The following is a 23897-nucleotide window of genomic DNA, read 5'->3' as shown; positions in this document are numbered from 1 at the left end:
CACAGGTTTAAATGGCAATTAAAGGTTAATTTCCCACACCTATGCCTTTTTAAATTGCAATTAGTGTCTGTGTATAAATAGTCAATGAGTTTGTTCGCTCTTACGTGGATGCACTGAGCAGGCTAGATACTGAGCCATGGGGAGCAGAAAAGAACTGTCAAAAGACCTGCGTAACAAGGTAATGGAACTTTATAAAGATGGAAAAGGATATAAAAAGATATCCAAAGCCTTGAAAATGCCAGTCAGTACTGTTCAATCACTTATTAAGAAGTGGAAAATTCGGGGATCTCTTGATACCAAGCCAAGGTCAGGTAGACCAAGAAAGATTTCAGCCACAACTGCCAGAAGAATTGTTCAGGATACAAAGAAAAACCCACAGGTAACCTCAGGAGAAATACAGGCTGCTCTGGAAAAAGACAGTGTGGTTGTTTCAAGGAGCACAATACTTGTTGACCCCTCTCCAAACATAGCACTTATGGTTGTGACCATAAAGCTCTATTTTGGTCTCGTCACTCCAAATTACAGTGTGCCAGAAGCTGTGAGGCGTGTCAAGGTGTTGTCGGGCTTTTTTGTGACATTGGTGCAGTAAAGGCTTCTTTCTGGCAACTCGACCATGCAGCTCATTTTTGTTCAAGTATTGTCATATTGTGCTCCTTGGAACAACCACACAGTCTTTTTCCAGAGCAGTCTGTATTTCTCCTGAGGTTACCTGTGGGTTTTTCTTTGTATCCCGAACAATTCTCCTGGCAGTTATGGCTGAAATCTTTCTTGGTGTACCTGACCTTGGCTTGGTTTCAAGAGATCCCCAAATTTTCCACTTCTTAATAAGTGATTGAACAGTACTGACTGGCATTTTTTTGCATGATCAGTCATATTTTCAAAATCAATGCCAAAATTTCACAATTTCTGCCAGGGTATGCAAACTTTTGAGCACAATTGTATATATACACATACAGCTCTGGAAAAAATTAAGAGACCACTGCAAAATTATCAGTTTCCCTGCATTTACTATTTATAGGTATGTGTTTGAGTTAAATGAACATTTTTGTTTTATTCTATAAAGTACTGACAACATTTCTCCCAAATTCCAAATAAAAATATTGTCATTTAGAGCATTTATTTGCCGAAAATGACAACTGGACAAAATAATAAAAAAGATGCAGTTTTTTCTGACCTTGAATAATGCAAGAAAACAAGTTCATATTCATTTTTATACAACACAATACTAATGTTTAAACTTAGGAAGAGTTCAGAAATCAATATTTGGTGGAATAACCCTGATTTTTACACAGCTTTCGTGTGTCTTGGCATGCTCTCTACCAGTCTTTCACATTGCTGTTGGGTGACCATATGCCACTCCTGGTGCAAAAATTCAAGCGCGTGAGGAGGCTTGATCTGGTGGTCCTACATCCACACCTTGATTGACCTGGCTGTGAGGCATGAATCATTGTCCTGCTGGAAAAAACTATCCTCAGTGTTGGGGAACATGGTCAGATCAGAAAGTAACAAGGTTTCTTCCAGGATAAACTTGTACGTGGCTTGATTCATGCGTCCTTCACAAAGACGAATCTGCCCAAATCCAGCCTTGCTGAAGCACCCCCAGATCATCACCGAACCTCCACCTGGTTGTCTAATGGTTAGATGGAGACCTGGAGAGGCCTACAAGCCACAGTGTCTCGCACCCACTGTGAAATTTGGTGGAGGATCGGTGATGAGAGAGAGATATATATTATATATACACACACATATGTATAAATGTACTGTATATATAGTGACACTAGTGGTGCTGAAATTGAAACTTTATGTTGCTTTGTGCAAGTTTTTTCCAGTCATGTGACATTAGAGGCCATGCTAAACAATTTACTTTTTTAAATGGATGGTGAAGTTGTTTACCACATTCTGGTTAAATGCATTGTGAGCGTTGTTCTCTCTCTCTTTGCTCTCTCAGTCCTGAAATAGGCCAAAGGTCTAGAGCAGCCCTCATCCTCTTTAACATAAGCCTGTAGTGCTTACGTAGACTTATGCCAAGGTTACAGCCACTGAGCAAATCCTTCATCAACAAACCTCACGCAAGGGTCACAGTTGATGAAAATCATTCTACAGCCACGAAACGGTTGATGTCCAGTTCACATTTCACCTCCAAAAAAATTAAAATAAAAGTTTTCATAAAGAAAATTAAAGTTTTTTTAAAATTATTATTTATTCTCAGTGGTGATTCCCACTAGTTTCACATTACTGTATCGCAAAAGTGCCTGTCTATATTTTTAGCTGTCTTGAAGTATCTTTCCCATTATTATTTTTTTCTATAGAAATTTAATAAAATCCTTCATTAAAGTGTTGAAAGACATGACCCAATCCAACCAGATCTGAGGTGAATCGCAACATTTCAAACTTTGATTTGAATCTAACAGTATTTGAAAATCTGACCAAAAGACAAAGGTACAAGACTGTGTACTTAATGTCTTAAATGAGGGAATGAACTACAATCCCATGAAGCATTGCAAATGACTTAATCTAATTGAAAATGATAATGCGTTAGTTGAATAACGCACACTGATGACTTAAACAGAAGCATGCTGTATACTATCAATTAACAACCCCAGAGCTCACGGTAGGTCTGTCTTTAAAGGTTTATAAGTTATCGTTAAAAATCAATTCCCTTATGGAGAAAATGAATGGGATTTTTACTTCTGGAGTCAGACGTTTTTGCTAAAATATTACTTAATATTATTTAATAAAATAAATCAAAGGCTTTTTACCGTGATGTATTAAGCTTACAATTGAAGTTGTTTGTTTTTATTTATTTTTTTAATATTACAGTTATGAGAATTACATTTTTCTCCATCACTGTAATGACAATTTTGTGGTAAAATATGCTTAATTATCATAAAAAGAATAACACAATGCAAAAAATACAATTGTAATAAACCTAAAAATATGCTTTATTATCTGTAAGCAAATACTATTGTATGTTGGAATGTATTTCATGTTTGCTGTGTGTGTGTGTGTTTGTGTGTCTGATCTTTGAATGATTGGGGGGGGTCTGTGAAATAAGACACATTTTTTGCTAATTGTTCACTGTATGTGTGTAAGTTGAGCTTTTAATTTTGGATGTGAAAAATTGCAAGCACATGCAGGCAAAAAAACCACCAGTGTTAAAGAGATAAAATAAATCATCATATTGCAGTTATTTGTTTTACAATTAATCGAAAGCCAAAATCATTATCGTGACGGCCCTACTCCTGCACAAGATGCGTAACATTGGTCAAAGCCAACCGTCTAGTGCATGTAACAGAAAAACAATTAAACAGTGCAGACGAGTGCAAAAACACTTTCTGTGTGATCAGCTCCTGAGCATTTTGCAGATCACATTTTGGTTACCACTAAATTGAGAATGGAACTTGAGCTCAATTATACTCTTAACTTATCAATTACAGGCCAAAGCTGTTCTGGTGATTAAAGGTGAACCATGAAATCCAGATACAGTCAGTGCGCAGAATTCCTGAAGTTATTCCATTGTAGAGGGATTATGGTTATGAAGACAAATATTTATTTAGAATAACACACACTGATGAATTGTTCACAATGACCAGGAACATGAATTAAGAATTCTAAAGGAATTATGAAAGATTTTATCTTCATGTTCAGATTTTAAAAAGAAAAAATTAAAGAGGTTGATAAAAGCTCGAGACTTTGCTTTCATTTCAGTAGAGATTTTAGTAATGAGAAGATATCTTAATGAGACTGTAAACACATGTTTGGAATTAAGAAGGTTTTCTACAGGCATAAATACACCCATTAAGAGTCTATGAACTCACTCGAGACTTTAGAAGAATCAAAGTGACATTTAAGAATTAAATATTTATGAAATATTTCCAGCATCTGAAAACTGAACAAGTCTGGTGACAACATGAAAGATCAGTAGTTGTTGGGCTTTTTCCTACTGTGATTTTTGAAAATTTTGAAAGCTTATAATTGTTTTCTTATCACACCGTCTCTGCCCTGCAGCCTGATAAAAGCTTTCAGTGTTTGTGTGCGAGCGACGCTTCAATGGAATTCGGCGAATGTTCAATGTTCTACAATGAATGAAATCTGTGTTCAGAGTGTTGAATTATTGAGAGCAGTCAAAGACATCTGTCAGCAGAAATGTCTGATAGCTCAGTGTCTCACCTTTCCAACATTCCTGCCCCTCAATGAGCTCTTAAAAGTGAAATATGAATCTTGGGCTCCGTACCAAATCCTTTTAAGTTGTCTACGTAGGCAGCATTTTAAGGCGTCATACGCTGGGTTTCCAATATGCACTTGAGAAAACCTGAATAGAAACACTTGGTATGCACAGAAACTTGCAAAATTCACATAAAAATGCATGCACTAAGTTGAGGTGGGTTTTCTGGAATTTTGCAGTTATGCATTTCATGAGATATTAAAGGGGTTATTTACTCACCCTCATGACATCCCAGATGTGCATGACTTTCTTTCTTCTGAACACAAATTAAGATTTTTAGAAGAATATTTGTGATGGCCTCATTTTTGGGTGAACTATCCCATTAAGACTTGTTTTCAGAGAATATCTTGAATTAAAAATAAGTTTCTTACCCCACTGGTAAATAGTTAAAAACAAATTAAATGTCACTTAATTATTATTTCTTTATTTTCTTGTCAGCTTTAAGCATAAATCTGTTTGCTGTTAGGGTTAGCAGTGCTGTTGAGTTTAAATCTTGTGTCTTATGGATTAGGTGGTGATTTGTGTGTTCATATTGTTTGTGCAGTTTAGTAAAAGTGCAGAGCATTTGAGTTGATTGATTTTTAACTGCACATCTTTTGTTCTTCTAGAAGTAGAATGAATAGAGTATACTAAAAAGTTTGTGTGATTTCTTAACAATTTTGTCAAAGAATTTGTGTTTCTAACATTACAAGAACCTCAGTTTGATATGTTTCATGGAAAACAGGTAAAAAAAGAAAAAAGAAGAAGCAGCTGTAAGTGCAGATAGACCCCTCATAGTAATATCTAGTTTTTGTGTTATTCAGGTGCGATTCTCGGTCGCTCAGAGACGCAGGAGTGTGCGTTTTATAATGCCAACTGGGAGAAAGATGGAACAAACCAGAGCGGAATCGAGCTGTGTTACGGAGAGAAGGACAAACGGCGACACTGTTTTTCCACGTGGAAGAATCGCTCCGGAATCATCGAGATGGTCAAACAGGGTTGCTGGCTTGATGACGTCAACTGCTACGACAGGTATGGGCAGGTGGGCCTTTACTCACGGGCCTCGAGATTGCTTTCTGTGACATAAAAGGATGAAGGAATTCTGTATATCATGATCTTTCTTTCTTTTTTCTTTTCTCCCCCTTTTCTCCCTAATTTGGACTGCCCAATTCCCAATGCGCTCTAAGTCCTCGTGGTGGCGTAGTGACTTGCCTCAATCTGGGTGGCAGAGGACGAATCTCAGTTGCCTCCGCGTCTGAGACTGTCAGTCCGCGCATTTTATCACGTGGCTTGTTGAGCACGTTACCACGGAGACATAGCGCGTGTGGAGGCTTCACGCTATTCTCCGCATCCACGCACAACTCACCACGTGCTCCACCGAGAGCGAGAACCACATTATAGCGACCACAAGGAGGTTAACCCAACGTGACTCTACCCACCCTAGCAACTGGGCCAATTTGGTTGCTTAGGAGACCTGGCTGGAGTCACTCAGCATGCCCTGAATTCGAACTCGCGACTCCAGGGGTGGTAGTCATGATCTTTTGAAAAAAGAGTAAATTGTATTCTGAAAACATACTGTAACTTTCACAACTCTGAACTTGCTCCCCAGTTCAAAAAGAGCATTTATTGAAACTAAACAGCAAAAACAACTCATTCTGAAATCTTTACACATTAACATATAACCTTCCCACATTTACACATCAATGATGCATGAGATAATAAGGACTCAACAGGATAGAAATACTATTATTCTATAAAATAAAAGTAAAATGTTGTGATGTGTGTGAAAGCTTCTGCTGTTTGTGTTAATGTGTAGCACCTGCCGCTCTGCAGATCATTCGGAAGAATCCTAACGTTAGTTCCCTTATGACTCATTACACTTGACATTGTGTGCTAATGCATATGGAGTGTGTCCTACCACACTTCCTAGATGAAACCTCTCTACAATTACGCCAATATTCGAATATTGGCTAGGGTGTTTGAGCCCCACCTTTTTAGGCGTGAAGCTGTCCTCTATATAAGCAGGTGCACAAACACCATTCCTCAGAATTTTCTTCCTTCAAGACAGTGATTCACCCTCTACTGCTTTGCCGTCGACTACATCGAGTCAGTGGGCGGAATCTTCACGGCAACGAGAAGACACTCCGCTCCCCTGCAGTGATCTGGCGAACATCACTCCGCCTCGCCGCTTGATACTTCGCTTGTGAACGGGCCGCTTCAGCATCCTGATTACTCGCAGCGCTTCGGCAGGAGTTGTGTATCCTTATAAAGCAATTGTATATTCTATATTGTGTGTATAAATATATAAATATATATACATAGAGTCGCTTATGTGTTCGCATCTTTTTAAAGATGTTGTTCCGTAAGTGTTCCTTGTGCGAGTGGCACATCCCACCATCAGATCAGCATGAGAGCTGCATTCTCTGTCTGAGCGGGCCCACGCAGAGTCAGCTCTCATTGAGACAGACTGCCCTCACTGCGATGGCATGAGTCTTAAGACGCTGTACTTGCAAATCGTCCTCGTTCTGAGGGATGATTCAACCTCCCACGCCCTCCCACCCGCCTCTTCTTTGATACCCAAGGGGTCACACGAGGAGGCACGGCGGGGCCGCAAGTTCGAGCAGGATGAATTTGAGGAGGGCCTCGTGCCGGCACACGCCCCGCGAGCCCATCAATCTCCATGCAACGCGTCTATGCTGATACATTATGTGCATGACAAGCTCCGACCCTCTGCAGGAGTGCACAGCCTCGTCTCATTCTGCGGTTCTGAGGCTGTGGATGATGATGATGATGTTGTCATGTCTCTCGCTGCATCAGGTGAGTGGTCAGTGGATGATGCTACTGCCTCTCCCCCCAGCAAGGGCGAGGAGCGTGTACGTGCCACTGACAAGGAGATGCTTCGCGTCCTTTCAAGGGCGGACGAAGAGCTCGATATATAGTGGTCTCCTCCAGAGGAACTTACACAATCTCGCTTTGAATGGTTCCTGCAGTCCGGACGCCGTCAAGCGACCGCGTCTCAAAGATCTGCCCCATTCTTCCCTGAAGTTCATAACGAACTGTCAAAATCCTGGCTCATCCTGTACAGCTCCTCTAGCACATTGGACAGCTCCTGCCTTTTACCAGCGAGGTGTCACGCTGGGGCAGATTTTCAGGCAGAAAGTGGTGACTATGGTTGCTTCCAACACAGGTTGGGAGGCGGTGTGCGATGGACGCCCGTCTTGCAGCACCTGGACTGGTGCGAGGAGGGCATGGCACATCAACCGCCTAGAGCTATCGGCTGTATTCCTAGCCTTGAAACCTTTTCAGTCAGAAATAGCGAACTGTCATGTTCTGGTTCGATCAGACAACATGAGAGTGGTGGTGTATATAAACCGCCAAGTCAGAGTTCATTCACTGCCATTGATGAGACTGATGTCATCTCCTTTCCCTGAGAGTGACATATGTCCCAGGCCGTCTGAATTACGGTGCAGACCTATTGTCACGCCAAGGGGTGATACCGGGGGAATGGAGAATTCATCCTCAAACTCTTCTGAGGATTTGGGAAATGTTCGGCAAAGCAGGAATTAATCTATTTGCCTCAGTGGAGAACGGCCACTGTGCCCTCTGGTACTCGAAGTCCCAAGCCCCACTGGGAGCGGACGCAATGGCCCATAAATGGCTGGTGAAATGCAAATATGCATTTCCCCCGGTGTGCCTAATTCATTCTGTCATATGCAAAGTCTGAGAGGTTGCACCGAAATGGCCCAATCATCCATAGATTCCGGAAATGATAGAGATGTTATACAGCTCACCATAGGAAATACCGCTGAGGAGGGATCTCCTCTCTCAGGCGCAAGGCACAATCTGGCATCCAGCCCAAGCTGTGGAACCTGCATGTGTGGCCCCTGAATGGAGGGCACTATATGTGCCAGAACTCAGCATTCAGTCATGAACACCATTTTACAGGCCAGAGTTAAAATGAAATGTGTTCACTGATTGGTGTTTTTCACATGGCAAAGACCCAGTAAACTACCCCATATATGATATTCTCATATTTCTTAAAGAGCGATTAGACGCAGTACTCCGTCAACCCTCAAAATGTATGTGGTGACTATATCTGTGTATCACGCACCTGAAGCCGGCGCTACTATAGGCAAACATGATTTAATCATAAAGTTCCTTAAAAGGGCAAGACGATTAAATCCACCTCAGTAAAATGGGTCGGTGACTTACATGCACTATCAATTGACAATTCATGTCTGGAGTTTGGCCCCGGTCTTTCAAAAACCACCGTCAAACCCAGAAAAGGCTATGTGCCTAAGGTTCTAACCACGCTCTTCATAGCGCAGGTGGTTCACTTTCAAACTTTCTTCCCTCCTCCACTTAATTCGGATGAGGAACAATCCTTGCATTTGTTATGCCCTGTGCAAGTGCTACACTTATACGTTGAGCGCACCTGCCAGTTCAGACTGTCTGATCAGCTCTTTGCTATGGAGGATGCACGAAAGGAATGTCCGTCTCCAAGCAAAGACTTTCTCACTGGATCGTTGATGCGATTGCCCTGGCTTCCACATGGGCATGGACGAACAGTGTGTCTTTAAAAGACATATGTTTTTCAGCAAGATGGTCTTCTCAAAACACATTCGCAAGGGTTTACAACCTAGACGTAATGTCTCTCTCTTCACAAGTCCTCTCTGTTTAGAGCGCTTGCTATTTCGTTTGCCAAACAAATACTTATGCCCCTCCCCTTAATTACGGGCTCCTCATCATTTTACACAACTGCCTGCATCAGGCCATTGTAATTTACCATAAAGTCACAAGCACTTTCATTATAAATAACCTCTCTTCCCAACTGGGTTCGTGAAGGGGTTAATTCAAACTATATGACTATAGTTCATAAATTAATTCTGAGTACTCCCCTCCTGGCCCAACATGAGGGTCACTCACTTGCGGCATACTCATGTCGGTCGCTGTCCCGCAGGACTGCAGTGTCATGTTTCCTCTCTGGAAGGTTATGTCATGTAGTGCGGCGTGATGGGATTCTGTTCCCCGTATGCATTAGCACGCAATGTCAAGTGTACTGAGTCGTAAGGGAACATCTCGGTTACATACATAACCTCGGTACCCTGAGACTAAGGGAATGAGACATTGAGACATTGGCTGCACTACAAGACTCAGAGTTCTTCTGAGGTGCGGGCGATGCGCTCCTTGTCCCTCAGTCAGAAAGTTCTGAGGAATGGTGTTTGTGCACCTGCTTTTATAGCGGACAGCTTCGCACCTGAAAAGGCAGGGCTCAAACACCATAGCCAATACTCAAATATTGGTGTTATTGTAGAGGGGTTTTAACTAGGTCGTGTGGAAGGACACTCCCCATATGCGTTAGCATGCAGTGTCTCATTCCCTTCGTCTCAGGGAACCGAGGTTACGTGTGTAACGGAGACGTTTAACAAGATCCCTGATCATTTCAGTCTGATCTGAACCGTTTGAGCACAGATTGTTTTATGAATCTGTCACAAATTAATGCAGCTGTCATTGAAAAGGCAGCTCCAAACTTTATTAAACCCAAGAGGAAACCTGCAGCTCATGTGTGAATGCAGGAAAACGCTGTTACTCATTTCACATGTGAAGAGGACATTTACATAGAAGTCTTAAAGACACAGCAGCAAAAAACAGCCTGTTTATTTGTAAAGTTCAGAAAGAGTGTGGAAAATTGTCATTTAAACAAAATTATGACTTTTGGGTGCGAGAAACTTTAACGTAATTAGTGAAACTCAGGGGGATATATATATATATATATATATATATATATATATATATATATATATATATATATATTTAAAAAATCCATGATATACTGTAGCCCCTGCAAGGTCTGTGTATGTTGCGTTCATTAAATTAAAAAATTAAATACACTCAAAGAATAATTTTACACATTTCCATTATATAACAAAATTCTATCAAATTGAATTGAGTAATCTTCCAAAAAGATGTAATATTTAATGTAGGGGTGGGTACAACTATTGTTTTTCCGATTAATCACAATCTTCATTTGAACGATCTTGATATCGATTCTTAAATCCCAAGATTGATCTTTCACTCAATGCGCAACCCTCTACTAAAGTAAGAGGAAATCACTTGCATTTGCAACCAAATTTCGCGCTATGCAACTAAAGTGAATATATTTGGCAACTGACTGGTAAAGGTTTACATTTCACTCACCAGTAATTGTGTAGTGTAGTATTCAGCAGTGAGATCCTTTCACAGCGAGTTGAGAGTAAAAGTTGTTCCGTGTAATGTGTGTCCAAGACGTGATCCATGTAACCAATTTGTCATTGAATAATGTCTCATGTAACCAATTTGTAATTGAATAATGTCTCTTTTAATGCCTTTTCTGTTCTTTACTGTCAGTTTTTGAAAAAAAAAGAAAAAAAAACTGTTTAATTCTAATCATGCATCGCACAGATGAGGTAAAGCCATTCGAGTCCTCTCTCGTTAATGTGCTCATTTGAAGGCACTATTTACATAAATGCCATTTTTTGTTAGAGACGGTACCAGTTTTAGCACGTGTTCAACAAATCATGTAATGTAATGTAAATATTAAATACTTGCAAATAGTACAAATTATGCAATTTAACAATAAATATGTAACAAAAATAACATATGAAATAAAGCATCTTACTTACTGATTGAATACATTTATTTGTAAAAAGCCAAAATGTCACCAAAATGTTGAAAAAATTATAAAATATAATTAGAAAAATTAATATTTTCCTAATGTACCTAGTTAAAAGGTCCCCTGTAAATGAATAAATTAACAGCATTAGCTGGGAGACAATTAATTTTATATGTAAGCAAAAGGAACATTATAACTTAAGTAAACCCATATGATTCAATATTGAATCGAATCAGAATCTAATCGAATCAAGAGCTTGTGAATCGGAATCGAATTGAATTTGGAAATCTGTATCAATACCCAGCCCTAATTTTATTTTTATTTATTTTTTTTTTTTAATGGAATTTTTTATGAAGTTGAAATGTGTAAATCTTAAAAATAGGCTAGAATATTTTTTGTGTACAAACCATGCTTATAATATTGGTGTACATTATAAATAATTATTTTTAAAAAAGCTTGTTTTTTGATAATTTGGTGTGTTAAAAAAAAAAAAAAAAAAAAAAAAAAAATCAGCTTAATTTTTCATCTGTATTGCGCATGGGTATAAAATAAAAATACAGCTTCAATATTTGATTTGCACGTGTGGATGGAGTGCACTTGGTCAACCTGCCCTGTCATCTGTCTTGTCTCAGTCATGTTCATGACAATAAGAATTCAACATGAAACAGCTCTGTTGATAAATTAGTCAGTTTTTCAATTACAAGGACATTAACATTTCTTCTCTATCGCTTGTTAAGCTACCAAAACTTGCTATAAATATGTTGTTTTTCAATTACGAAACAAAAAAAATGAATGAACACAGCATACACGACCCCTCTAATCTATTTTAAAACAAATAATTAACGGTTGTCAGTCAGGATTGATTGCAGAGTTTTTTTGTTTCAAAACTTTTACATTTTTAAGAGTGTTATGGTACATTGTTTCTTTGCATGTGTCTCAGGGTTTTGAGATGTTCACTTTTAATTTCTGTCTCTGCAGTAGTGAGTGTGTGGAGCATAAACAGAATCTTGAGGTCTTCTTCTGCTGCTGTGAGGGAAACATGTGCAACGAAAAGTTTCTCTACAGTCCAGACACAGTTGAGAGTGAGTTACACACACTTTAACACACTTTAATGCAACACTTAAAACATATTGAAGCTCAAGGCGTCTCAGGTTTTACAGATAGTGAAAATTCATTATAAATCTATTTATCAACACAAACTTTTACAATAGAGGCTTTTATTACTCGCATACAATGGCACACAAACACTTTATATTCATTAAATTTTCCCTGAATCCAGACGATTTAAGCATTTTATAGCTACAGTTAGAGGTTCTGTGTAAATTAAGTTTCATTTAGATGTAAATGTGATGGCCCTCCTCATGTAAATAACCTGCTGTTGCAGTTACACTGTGCGCTGCTTACACACTACAGACTCGGCATGTGTGAATCTGGCCTCTTTCGATAGTGTCTAACTACATACTACTGGGATTATCTGACAGTACAAGAATGTCTAGCTGTAATAGAACACAAGGCACTTTAAATCTGTGATCTTGAGTGTTGAATTGTAGAGTTGCTGAATAAAAGATCTGAAGATCAAATGTCTTACTGTCTCTCTGCAGCCACATCAAACCCTGTGACCCCTCAGCCGGAGTTGTTTCCCACACTGCTATACTCTCTGATTCCCATCATGGCTGTCACTGTCGTTCTCTTCATCTCGTTCTGGATGTATCGTCATCTGAAGCTGTCGTACCCGCCTCTACTCGTACCGTCACAGGTATCTACAAACACTGTGTGTTCAACCTTCCTAATCAATGAATGAATATGTATCAGTTGTGTGAATTTCAAGAGAAATATATATATTTAATCATATATAGTTAATCATGATTAATCACTGATTTTGAAAGTACTGGAATTTTTCTCTGTATACTTCTTTTCCTGTAAAAAAAAAAAAAAAAAAATATTTCCTTCTAAGAAAAGAAAAGAATATGTAACAATAATGTTTTGTTAACAATTTCCAAACAAAACATTCCACAGTATAAAAATATAAATGCACTAAAATAGAACCAATAACATTAAACATTTCCCAAAATCTAAGTTGGAGGTTGACTAATTGAAATATCTAGTCCCTGTAGTTTGCATTTTCATTGCAATGGGCATTAAATATCTTAAACCCTCATCCTCCACAATATTAGTAGTGGCTATCCACTTTTTTTTTACAGCAATCGTGAAGCTGCATTTACAGTACATGATTCGCTTTGAACTCCAAATGAAAAGCGCTTGCAGAGAGTGTCTTGTTTAGCTCTCAGAGCTGGCACTGCACACGTAAATTGTACTTAATACGAATTGTCGTAATTTAAAGAATAATTCACGCAATAACACATACGATTAATTTAAAATATTTAACGCATACGTACATTTTTCTTTAAATTTGGACGATTCGGATGAAGTATCAATTACGTGTGAAGTGCCAGCAGTCAGAGCAAAACAAGACATTCTCTGCAAGCGATTTCATATGTAGTTCAAAGTGGCACGAATCAAGTTAATTTCTAAAGCTGTATATACAGTTTATATTAATGTTTTTAAAAGCACTATTCAGATGTGTTTAGTTTTCTGAACATATGTCTGTAAAGTAATTATTACTGCGGACGTTATGTTTACTGTTGATGCGCATGGGATGAGCGATGTCTTTTAAAATCACAGAGATAGATGTGTCTACTCCATTAACACACTGCTGTCATGCGTAACTGACCTATTAGCACATGTATACTGTGCTGATTAATTATGCAGGAAATATTTAACATGATCATATACTGTATCTGTGATTATAAGAAGATATATATTGAAATATCTGGCTAAATACAATAGAGCTGGTGACACTAACAAACCTGTAATCTTATATTACACTCCAAAATGCGGGGCTTAACACAGTTTCCTGCACTCACTCTGCTCAAATCATAAAAAAATTATGTGCTTGTTTACCTTTCTAATTATCCTAACCACTAGAAAATATGCTCGTTTCTTTTTTCTTTTAACATGAGTAAATTAACTCTTGACATCATAAAATGCTTGAGAAAAACATGTTCAGTCAAATGCAACAGTCAGTGTTATCTGAAGTTGTGAGGCGCGTCTTACATTTTCTGGGGTCTTCTCTTGACCAATATCCACTTTAGACACTCGGAGAATTTAAGGAACAGAGATATTTAAAGTGCTCAAGGGCTGGAAAGTGCAGATTTATGGGCTTTTTACCAACATTTCAATTTGCACAGTTTAATATTACCAGGGGTTATTTTTACAGGCCGTATTATAGTAGGTAAAACATGCTGTAATTTTTACTGGCTCGGGAACGTGCACTCCATTAAAAGTCCGGAAAAATGACTGACTTGACCAATTCGCACGGGATTAAAATGACTGAGAAGCTTTGGCAACTATTACATTAACCCACGTCCCCAAATAAAACTAATCCTATGTGAATAGGGCTTAAGGCTGTCAATTTAACACACTTAATCAGTGCAATTAATTATAAAAAAAAAAAACATGTTAAAACAATTTACGCAATTAATCACGCCACGTTAATAAGAAATTTTTCTTCCAATGGAGCAATTCAAGCTGAAAGTGGCACCTTTATTTTTTTGCGAGTCTCAGTCAGCAGAGGGCAGTCAGTGCAACGTGCAGCTGTACAGGTAACAAACCAACATCTGATCTAAGAGAGTGAGGGGGTCTCATGACACGCTATTTAAAGGTTTCAAGCTACGTATAACTTGACCCAGCTTCCTAAAATCATGGTGTTTATGGCTAGAGATGTTAAAAATGCAACGCAACCACAGTGAGACACTTCAAAAACGGATGTATGTGAACAGACGGAATGCAAGAATGTTTCCTGTGAGAAAATCTTCCTTGGACAGACTGATGAATTGTAAAATGGATTTCTGTTGACTGTAGGCCAGCCCAGTAATAGTGTTATGTTTAATTATATGGTGTTGGGCCTCATTTATTCAGATATGAGACCAAGCAGGCCTACATAAAGTCATAAAGCCTGACTGAGGCCTACATACAGTCATAAAGCCTGATAACAACAACCATGCCAAAATCAAACAAAGGGAGTCCAAAACAGACTGCAGATCCCATGACGCCTTGCTCACTTTACACCTATGTGTGAAATTCTGAAGGATCGAACTCTCAACTCCTGTTGGATGAGGCGCATGACAGAACGCGTCCCTCAACCATGACATCATCGGGAGTATAAAAACCTCAGAGATCTTTCTGGCCGTTGCTTCCAGCGACAGTATGTGCCGCATCTAGATGTAGCCCTGCTGATCCCAGGTGTAGCCTCGTTACTCAAGGAAGTAACATACATACCTGAAACTTTGGCCATACGATCTCCATTTCGTTGGACGAGTTTAGATTTCGGTGTGTTCCACCGAGCTTGCTAAAGGATCCGAAGGAGACCGCCGAGCAATCCGGGTCTCACCCATTTGCCTGCAGAAGTGAAGAAAGAAGATTTCTCTTCCCTTTTCAACCGAGGTGACTTCGCTGGTTTTCTCCGCCGACCCGCTGAGAATCAGCTGCCGTACTGCCGTCTCCCGTCATCACTCGAGCTTCGAGGAACCAAGTTGGAGTCAAACGACGGACGAACACACATTCTACCCGCGTCTTCACATGACCAAGTAAGAGGTTTACATCTGGGCAGAGATTATTATAGTGTGTTATTCTTGTGTATCATTATTGCTTGTGCAGTTTATGGACTGCTGAGTCCACTCATTGCTGCTAATAATACTCAAGGTATTACTGTAATATACTGTTACCACGAATGAGATTTGCTGTGTTGTTGTCCAACCACGTTGGATTGTTTGTGCCTATCCGCCATCGCGGGTGAGACCGACACACTGAGTTTATCCATTAAAGAACCAACGACTGCAACGGAAGGATTATGAGCCGTTCAAACACACACACACGCACACACACACACACACACACACACACACACACACACACACACATATACCTTCCTCTCATGTATTATAGGCTAATCATGTTACTGTTTAGTTTGTAGTTGGAAGTCGGAAGTTTATTGACTGAATTGTATTGATTATTAATTGATATTACTGCATCAATAAACTTTGTTATACTTTAAAGAGAAGTGTTTTGGTATTGTTCTGCATGCACCAGTGTCAGCGGCTGGCAGGGGATGTCAGTGCTCAGATTCAAGCCTTCATTGTTTACCTTTTGAATGCCGATGTTCTCCGGACGTCGATTTTCCTAAGAGAACAATCCTATAGTGAGACTGCTTTACTGTCTGGTTATTAGTCCCTGATTCCAGGGTGGTGCCACGGCGATATTAATCTAAATGAATTTTCTGTTGATTTTGTTATTTGACAATTATCTTTGATGATTGTTGATTTGAAGGATCAATAAGCTAATGTTAATTCAAATCAATGTTCTATTGATTTTATTAATTAATAATTATCTTTGATAATAACTAATATTCTATTGAATTTGATAATTGATGGTTTTCTTTGATGATTGTTGATTTATAGGATTAAAAAGCTAATGTTGATTCTATTCAATGTCCTATTGATTTTAATAATTAATAATTATCTTTGATAATCTTTGCTCTAATATCATTTTCATTGCTGTTCAGCATTTTGGAAAGTGACAGTGATCTGTTCCTTGGTTTGATTGTTTGGAGCTGCATGCCAAGTGTATGTGTGTCCAAACCAGCTCATGCAGCATATCAATATTTCTCTCTCTCATTTTCATTTTGGGATGGTTTTAATCCCTTCATATTCACACCACAGTGTTTGTTTGTTCCGCTTTGGCTAGAAAATGTAAATTCTTTCTCTTGCTCTTTTGCTAGCACACCTTTCATATCATGATAGAGGTAAGAGTTTTATTCACTTAGGAAAATCTCTCTCATGGTCATCGGATTTCTTTCATTATCCTCCTCTTTTAATGAGTTATTGAGATGTAGCTTGATGTTGTTTTGTATATGCAGCCATCTTCTGTTGCACATAAGTCATTCACTTAACCTCGCATGAATGAATATTTCAGTTCTCCTGCATTACAACTGTGTTTGTCAGAACAATGTTTGTGTGTTAAAGGCTGTGTCTTAAAATTATTAGAATTTTTTGTTGGGGTTGTGTCACAGACAGCATCAAACTAATACATGTAAATATTTGAGGTCGACTGGTAGTGGATTTTGCTAATACCAATAACTAAGCTGGTGGAAAAGATGATAACCGATTAATCAGACAATAGTTTTTATAAATTATTTATTGAATGGCAAGAAAATTTCTTAGTCTTACCTTATTATGATGAACACAGATACACCAATCAGCCACAATGTTAAATCCACCTGACTAATATCATGTAGGTCCCCCTTGTGCCACCAAAACAGCTCTGACCCGTTGAGGCATGAACTCCACAAGACCTCTGAAGGTGTCCTGTGGTATCCGGCACCAAGACGTTAGCAGCAGATCCTTTAAGTCCTGTAAGTTGTGAGGTGGGGCCTCCATGGATCGGACTTGTTTGTCTAGCACATCCCATAGATGCTCAATCGGATTGAGATCTGGGGAATTTGGAGGCCAAGTCAACACCTTGAACTCTTTGTCATGTTCCTCAAACCATTCCTGAACAATGTTTGCAGAGTGGCAGGGTGCATTATCCTGCTGAAAGAGGCCACTGCCATCAGGGAATACCTTTGCCATGAAGGGGTGTACGTGGTCTGCAACAGTCTTTAGGAAGGAGGTACATGTTAAAGTAACATACACATGAATGCCTGGACCCAAGGTTTTCCAGCAGAACATTGCCCAGAGCATAACACTTCCTCCATCGGCCTGCCTTCTTCACATGGTGCATCATGCTTCCCCAGGTAAAGGACGCACATGCACCCGGCTGTCCACGTGATCTAAAAGAAAACGTGATTCATCAGACCAGGCCACCTTCTTCCATTGCTCCATGGCCCAGTTTTGATGCACACGTGCCCATTGTAGGCGGTGGACAGGGGTCAGCATGGGTACTCTGACCGGTCTGCTTCTAAACAGCAAGCTGCGATGCACTGTGTTCTGACACCTTTCTATCATGGCCAGCATTAAGTTTTTCGTAATTTGTGCTACAGTAGCTCTTCTGTGGGATCGGACCAGATGGGCTAGCCTTCGGTCCCACGTGCATCCATGAGCCTTGGGTGCCCATGACCCTATCGCTGGTTCACCGGTTGTCCTTCCTTGGACCACTTTTGGTAGGTACCACTGCATACTGGGAACACCCCACAAGACCTGCCGTTTTGGAGATGCTCTGACCCAGTTGTCTTGCCATCACAATTTGGCCCTTGTCAAAGTCGCCTTGATCCTTACGCTTGCCCATTTTTCCTGCTTCCAACACATGAAATTCAACAACTGACTGTTCACTTGCTGCCTAATATATCCCACCCCTTGACAGGTGCCATTGTAACGAAATAATAAATGTTATTCCTTTACCTGTCAGTGGTTTTAATGTTGTGGCTGATCTGTATATATACACTTCAAGAGTCTAAAATGAATAAAATCCCAGATGCAATTAATTGTGCAACAAAAATGACCAATAATAAGCAGAAAAAAATGAAGGAATTTTAACTTTAAAAAAAGCCACAGACTCTTATTTTGAAATTGAATTTTTATTTCACCTTTAGCAGCCAGTTATATACTGTAGAATCAACACTGTGGAACACTGAAGAATAAAAAAATATTTACAGTATATCGGCAACTATCGGCATAGTTTAATTGGTTAAACCGATATGTCGTACTACCTCTAGTAAATATAAAGTATTAATCTGTGTTCTGAATTTTTTGTTTATTGTTTCCTTGTGTTAAGGATCCTTGTCTGACACCTCCCTCCCCCTTACTGGGTCAGAAGCCGCTGCAGCTGCTGGAGGTGAAGGCTAGGGGGCGTTTCGGCTGTGTTTGGAAAGCACAATTACTGAACGAACACGTGGCTGTCAAAATCTTCCCTGTTCAGGTACCAGAGATATTTTTTAAAACACATTTACTTTTGTCACAGCTTCAGCATATGAGTTTTTACAGATTAATTGTAAAGCAATTATAGCATATGCCTAACATTGTACCAGAATTAAAGGGATAGTTCACCTAAAAATGAAAAGAATCTTTCATGATTTGGTCACCCTCATGTTGTTCCAAACCCATATGCCTTTCCTTCCATAGAACATAAAAGTTTTTTATTTCTTTTTTTATCTTTAAAAAGGACAAAAGCTTGGAAAAGGTACAAAAATAAATATTCACTGTATTCCAATTCTTCTGAAGCCAGGTATGTTGAGGTTTGTTATCGACATTGGCTCCATATTTGATTTCAGCACTTTATTAAGGATTTGATTTGAAAATTAATATCAACCTATATACTTTATATTGTCACAATGAATATTTGGAATATAGTGCATAAGTCATATCGATTACTTTTACAATAGTTTTGTGGTATTATTTTTGTTCTTTTTAAAGCATGACAGACAGGAGTTACTAATTACTTAAAATATATGGCTAATAAACCTTGTCTCGTTTTGTGTTCCATGGAAGAAAGAAAGTCATATTGATTTAGAACAACATGTGGATGAGACCATTTTTGGGTGAACTATCCGTTTAAGGCATGTATGCAACAAATTTAAGCAGTGTGTTATTTTATCAAATGGTGGTAGTAACAAAGATACACACCAGTGTTCAATAAGTAATTACATGTGTTTATTATAATTATTATTATACAATAAACCATCATTCCCCCATTTCATGTAGTTCATTAGTGTAAGTGGAGGTTGTTTACAATTGACAAGCTTCTTAGCAACTTTGCTCATTAATATAGAACTAGAAAAACTTTGATGTTGGCTTGACAAAGCCTTGTTTGGAAGTTTAAACTAGTTTTAAAAGTTTGTCACATAGTCAGATAGAGAGAGAGAGAGAGAGAAAGAGAGAGAGAAAGAGCAATTTAAAGCAGATCAAACCTTTTGTGGGTTTGTTTACATTTAAATTTTTGATAGTTGGAGTTTGAATTAACAAGCATTCCTTGGGCCTGTTTGAACGTTCCGTCAATGTAATTCTATGGAATTATTCAGATTGTCGATCGTACTTTGTGTGAAAACTGTAAGTCTGATCAGATAGAAAAGATGTAGCACACTATTCCAGAACATTCTGAAGGTCTGTACCAAGTTTGGTGGATGTAGCATTAAAGCGCTAGGAGTCGTCAATCTTAGAAATTTTGGTTTCGGTTAAGGGATTTTGAAAAAACCCTAAACATTTTTTCAAGTTTGTAGAGTAACAGTATGTTGGCTTTGTCAAGCCAACATAATTGAACTGTGTGGTCATGGGTATGCATATAGCGACTGTTTTGCAACAGCATTGAATGTGGCCCATCCAATCAGAGTTTAGTGCTGGAACTTAATAAATGTAAATTTACACATGTTTGATTGTGATCTCTCACAGAATAAGCAGTCGTGGCAGAATGAATATGAGATTTATAGTGCGAGTGGAATGAAACATGAAAACGTCCTGCATTTCATCGGAGCAGAAAAAAGAGGGAATGGAGTCGATATTGAACTCTGGCTTATCACAGCTTATCATGAGAAGGTACAGAAATGCACACACACACACTCACTCAAACAATGTAACATACTACTCTTTAAAATGTTTAGTGTTGCATAACGTGTATAATTGGCAGTATTCAGTGTATACTGAGCAGTATACAGTAGGCTTATTCCATTCCAAACATTGCCAAGCATTGTGGAATACTGTGTCTCGCTCTATAAAACAACACTTTTTGTTTTTATTTCATTAGGGTATTTCATGCATGGAATGCGTGTCCATTCTGTGCACAGCATTATAGTGCAAAAATAGTATGAGAAATGGTAGAGTAAACTCAGTAAAAAAGAAATGTCCTCTCACTTTCAACTGTTTTTATTTTCAGCAAACTTAACGTGTAAATATTTGTATGAACATAAAAAGATTCAACAACTAAGACATAAACTGAACAAGTTTTACAGACATGTGACTAACAGAAATGGAATAATGTGTCCCTGAAAAGTAACAGTCAGTATCTGGTGTGGCTACCAGCTGCATTAAGTACTGCAGTGCATTTCCTCCTCATGGACTACACCAGATTTGCCAGTTCTTGCTGTGAGATGTTACCCCACTCTTCCACCAAGGCACTTTCAAGTTCCCAGACATTTCTGGGGGGAATGGCCCTAGCCCTCACCCTCCGATCCAACAGGTCTCAGACATGCTCAATGGGATTGAGATCCGGGCTCTTCGCTGGCCATGGCAGAACACTGACATTCCTGTCTTGTAGGAAATCACACACAGAACGTATGCAGTATGGCTGGTGGCATTGTTATGCTGGAGGGTCATGTCAGGATGAGCCTGCAGGAAGGGTACCACATGAGGGAGGAGGATATCTTCCCTGTAACGCACAGCGTTGAGATTGCCTGCAATGACAACAAGCTCAGTCCGATGATGCTGTGACACACCGCCCCAGACCATGATGGACCCTCCACCTCCATATCGATCCCACTCCAGAGTACAGGCCTTGGTGTAACGCTCATTCCTTCGACGAAAAACGAGAGTCCGACCATCACCCTTGGTGAGACAAAACCGCGACTCGTCAGTGAAGAGCACTTTTTGCCAGTCCTGTCTGGTCCAGCGAAGGTGGGTTTGTGCCCATAGGCGACGTTATTGCCGGTGATGTCTGGTAAGGACCTGCCTTACAACAGGCCTACAAGCCATTAGTCCAGCCTCTCTCAGCCTATTGCAGACAGTCTGAGCACTGATGGAGGAATTGTGCATTCCTTGTGTAACTCAGGCAGTTGTTGTTGCCATCCTGTACCTGTCCCGCAGGTGTGATATTCGGATGTACTGATCCTGTGCAGGTGTTGTTACACGTGGTCTGCCACTGCGAGGATGATCAGCTGTCCTTCCTGTCTCCCTGTAGCGCTGTCTTAGGCGTCTCACAGTACAGACATTGTAATTTATTGCCCTGGCCACATCTGCAGTCCTCATACCTCCATGCAGCATGCCTAAGGCACGTTCACGCGGATGAGCAGGGACCCTGGGCGTCTTTCTTTTGGTGTTTTTTAGAGTCAGTAGAAAGGTCTTTTTAGTGTCCTAAGTTTTTATAACTGTGACCTTAATTGCCTACCGCCTGTAAGCTGTTAGTGTCTTGACTACCGTTCCACAGGTGCATGTTCAATAATTGTTTATGGTTCATTGAACAAGCATGGAAAACATTGTTTAAAAACTTTATAATAAAGATATGTAAAGTTATTTGGATTTGTACAAAATTATCTTTAAAATACAGTGTCCTGAAAAAGGGACGTTTCTTTTTTTGCTGAGTTTATGTTATTCCAAACATAAGCCATTCACACAGTTTGAGGTGTTACTGTTATTTTTGTGTTTATTCAGGGTTCATTGACAGATTTCCTGAAGGCGAATGTAGTGTCCTGGAATGAGCTGTGTCTGATCGCTCAGACGTTTGTGCGCGGGTTAGCGTATTTACACGAGGACGTACCCAATCTGAAGGATGGACACAAGCCTGCCATTGCACACAGGTACAATCCTATTGGCTGTTAATACAGTCTGTCTTCAGTTGTGATCTAGTGGTCTTCACTTATTTGTTGACACATGGTTAAGGCTCTCTCTCTCTCTCTTAGGGATATCAAGAGTAAAAATGTGTTGTTGAAAAGTGATTTAACCACCTGTATTGCTGACTTCGGCCTGGCGCTCAAATTTGAAGCAGGAAAATCGACAGGTGACACACACGGACAGGTGAGGAATACTCTTGTTTTGAAAGTCGTTTCACAACAAGAGCAAAGCAAACAAATATTCCAGTCATTCACATGCTTTAATCTAAGATATAATTCATCTGACAATACATTGCTCAATACATAGTTTGTGATATAGGAATATTTAGTAGTATAATAATTTTTTTTTTTTTTGGACTGGTGTATTCCTCAAGTTTTCTTTCAAAATCTATTTTAAATATCTTTCAAATTAGTTGTTTTTTTGTTTGTTTTTTACCCAAAACTACTATTAAAATTATTATTATATTTTAACCTGATTTCATTATAAAAAATAGCCATAGAAGCTGGCATGGTGTTTAAAAAAAAAAAAAACAATAATAAAGAGTACTGTTAGTTACACATTTTTACAGCTGTTGTTATAAAATGTTACTAGATACAGCTGAAGTCAGAAGTTTACAAACACCTTAGCCAAATACATTTAAACTCAGTTTTTTACAATTCCTTTTTACAATACAAATCGTAGAAAACATTCCCTGTCTTAGGTCAGTTAGGATCACTAATTTATTTTAAGAATGTGAAATAATAGTAGAGAGAATTATTTATTTCAGCTATTATTTCTTTCATCACATACCCAGTGGGTCAGAAGTTTACATACACTTTGTTAGTATTTGGTAGCATTGCCTTTAAATTGTATAACTTGGGTCAAATGTTTTGGGTAGCCTTCTACAAGCTTCTCACAATAAGTTTTGGTACATTCCTCCAGACAGAACTGGTGTAACCGAGTCAGGTTTGTAGGCCTCCTTGCTCACACATATTTTTTCAGTTCTGCCCACACATTTTCTATCAGATTGAGGTCAGGGCTTTGCGATGGCCACTCCAATACCTTGACTTTGTTGTCCTTAAGCCATTTTGCCACAACTTTGGAGGTATGCTTGGGGTCATTGTCCATTTGGAAGACCCATTTGCGACCAAGCTTTAACTTCCTGGCTGATGTCTTGAGATGATGCTTCAATATATCCACATAATTTTCCTTCCTCATGAAGCCATCTATTTTGTGAAGTACACCAGTCCCTCCTGCAGCAAAGCACCCCCACAACATGATACTGCCACCCCCATTCTTCACGGTTGGGATGGTGTACTTTGGCTTGCAAGCCTCACCCTTTTTCCACCAAACATAACAATGGTCATTATGGCCAAACAGTTCAATTTTAGATACATCAGACCAGAGGACATTTCTCCAAAAAGTAAGATCTTTGTCCCCATGTGCACTTGCAAACTGTAGTCTGGCTTTTTTA

At 39.2% G+C, this 23897-nt stretch overlaps 1 protein-coding gene across 6 annotated transcripts in view; it reads left to right on the top strand.

The window, feature by feature from the left end:
* The window catches only part of LOC127449057 (activin receptor type-2A-like), a 47466-nt gene that overhangs the window by 11973 nt on the left and 11596 nt on the right, over positions 1-23897 (top strand). For 4 of the 6 annotated variants that reach the window (XM_051712168.1, XM_051712165.1, XM_051712164.1 and 1 more), the window contains 8 exons: positions 5029-5236; positions 11835-11938; positions 12458-12612; positions 16693-16716; positions 18684-18827; positions 20294-20437; positions 22265-22410; positions 22513-22627. In XM_051712168.1, coding sequence (XP_051568128.1) covers positions 5029-5236; positions 11835-11938; positions 12458-12612; positions 16693-16716; positions 18684-18827; positions 20294-20437; positions 22265-22410; positions 22513-22627 — 1040 coding nt within the window. The remainder of the gene's footprint in view (positions 1-5028; positions 5237-11834; positions 11939-12457; positions 12613-16692; positions 16717-18683; positions 18828-20293; positions 20438-22264; positions 22411-22512; positions 22628-23897) is intronic. The other 2 variants (XM_051712169.1, XM_051712167.1) reach the window with 1 other exon arrangement.

This window comes from Myxocyprinus asiaticus, chromosome 12 (genome assembly GCF_019703515.2).
Source record: "Myxocyprinus asiaticus isolate MX2 ecotype Aquarium Trade chromosome 12, UBuf_Myxa_2, whole genome shotgun sequence".
NCBI lineage: Eukaryota > Metazoa > Chordata > Actinopteri > Cypriniformes > Catostomidae > Myxocyprinus > Myxocyprinus asiaticus.
The sequence above is the reverse complement of the archived record's forward strand: the minus strand, read 5'-3'. Positions and strand labels throughout refer to the sequence as shown.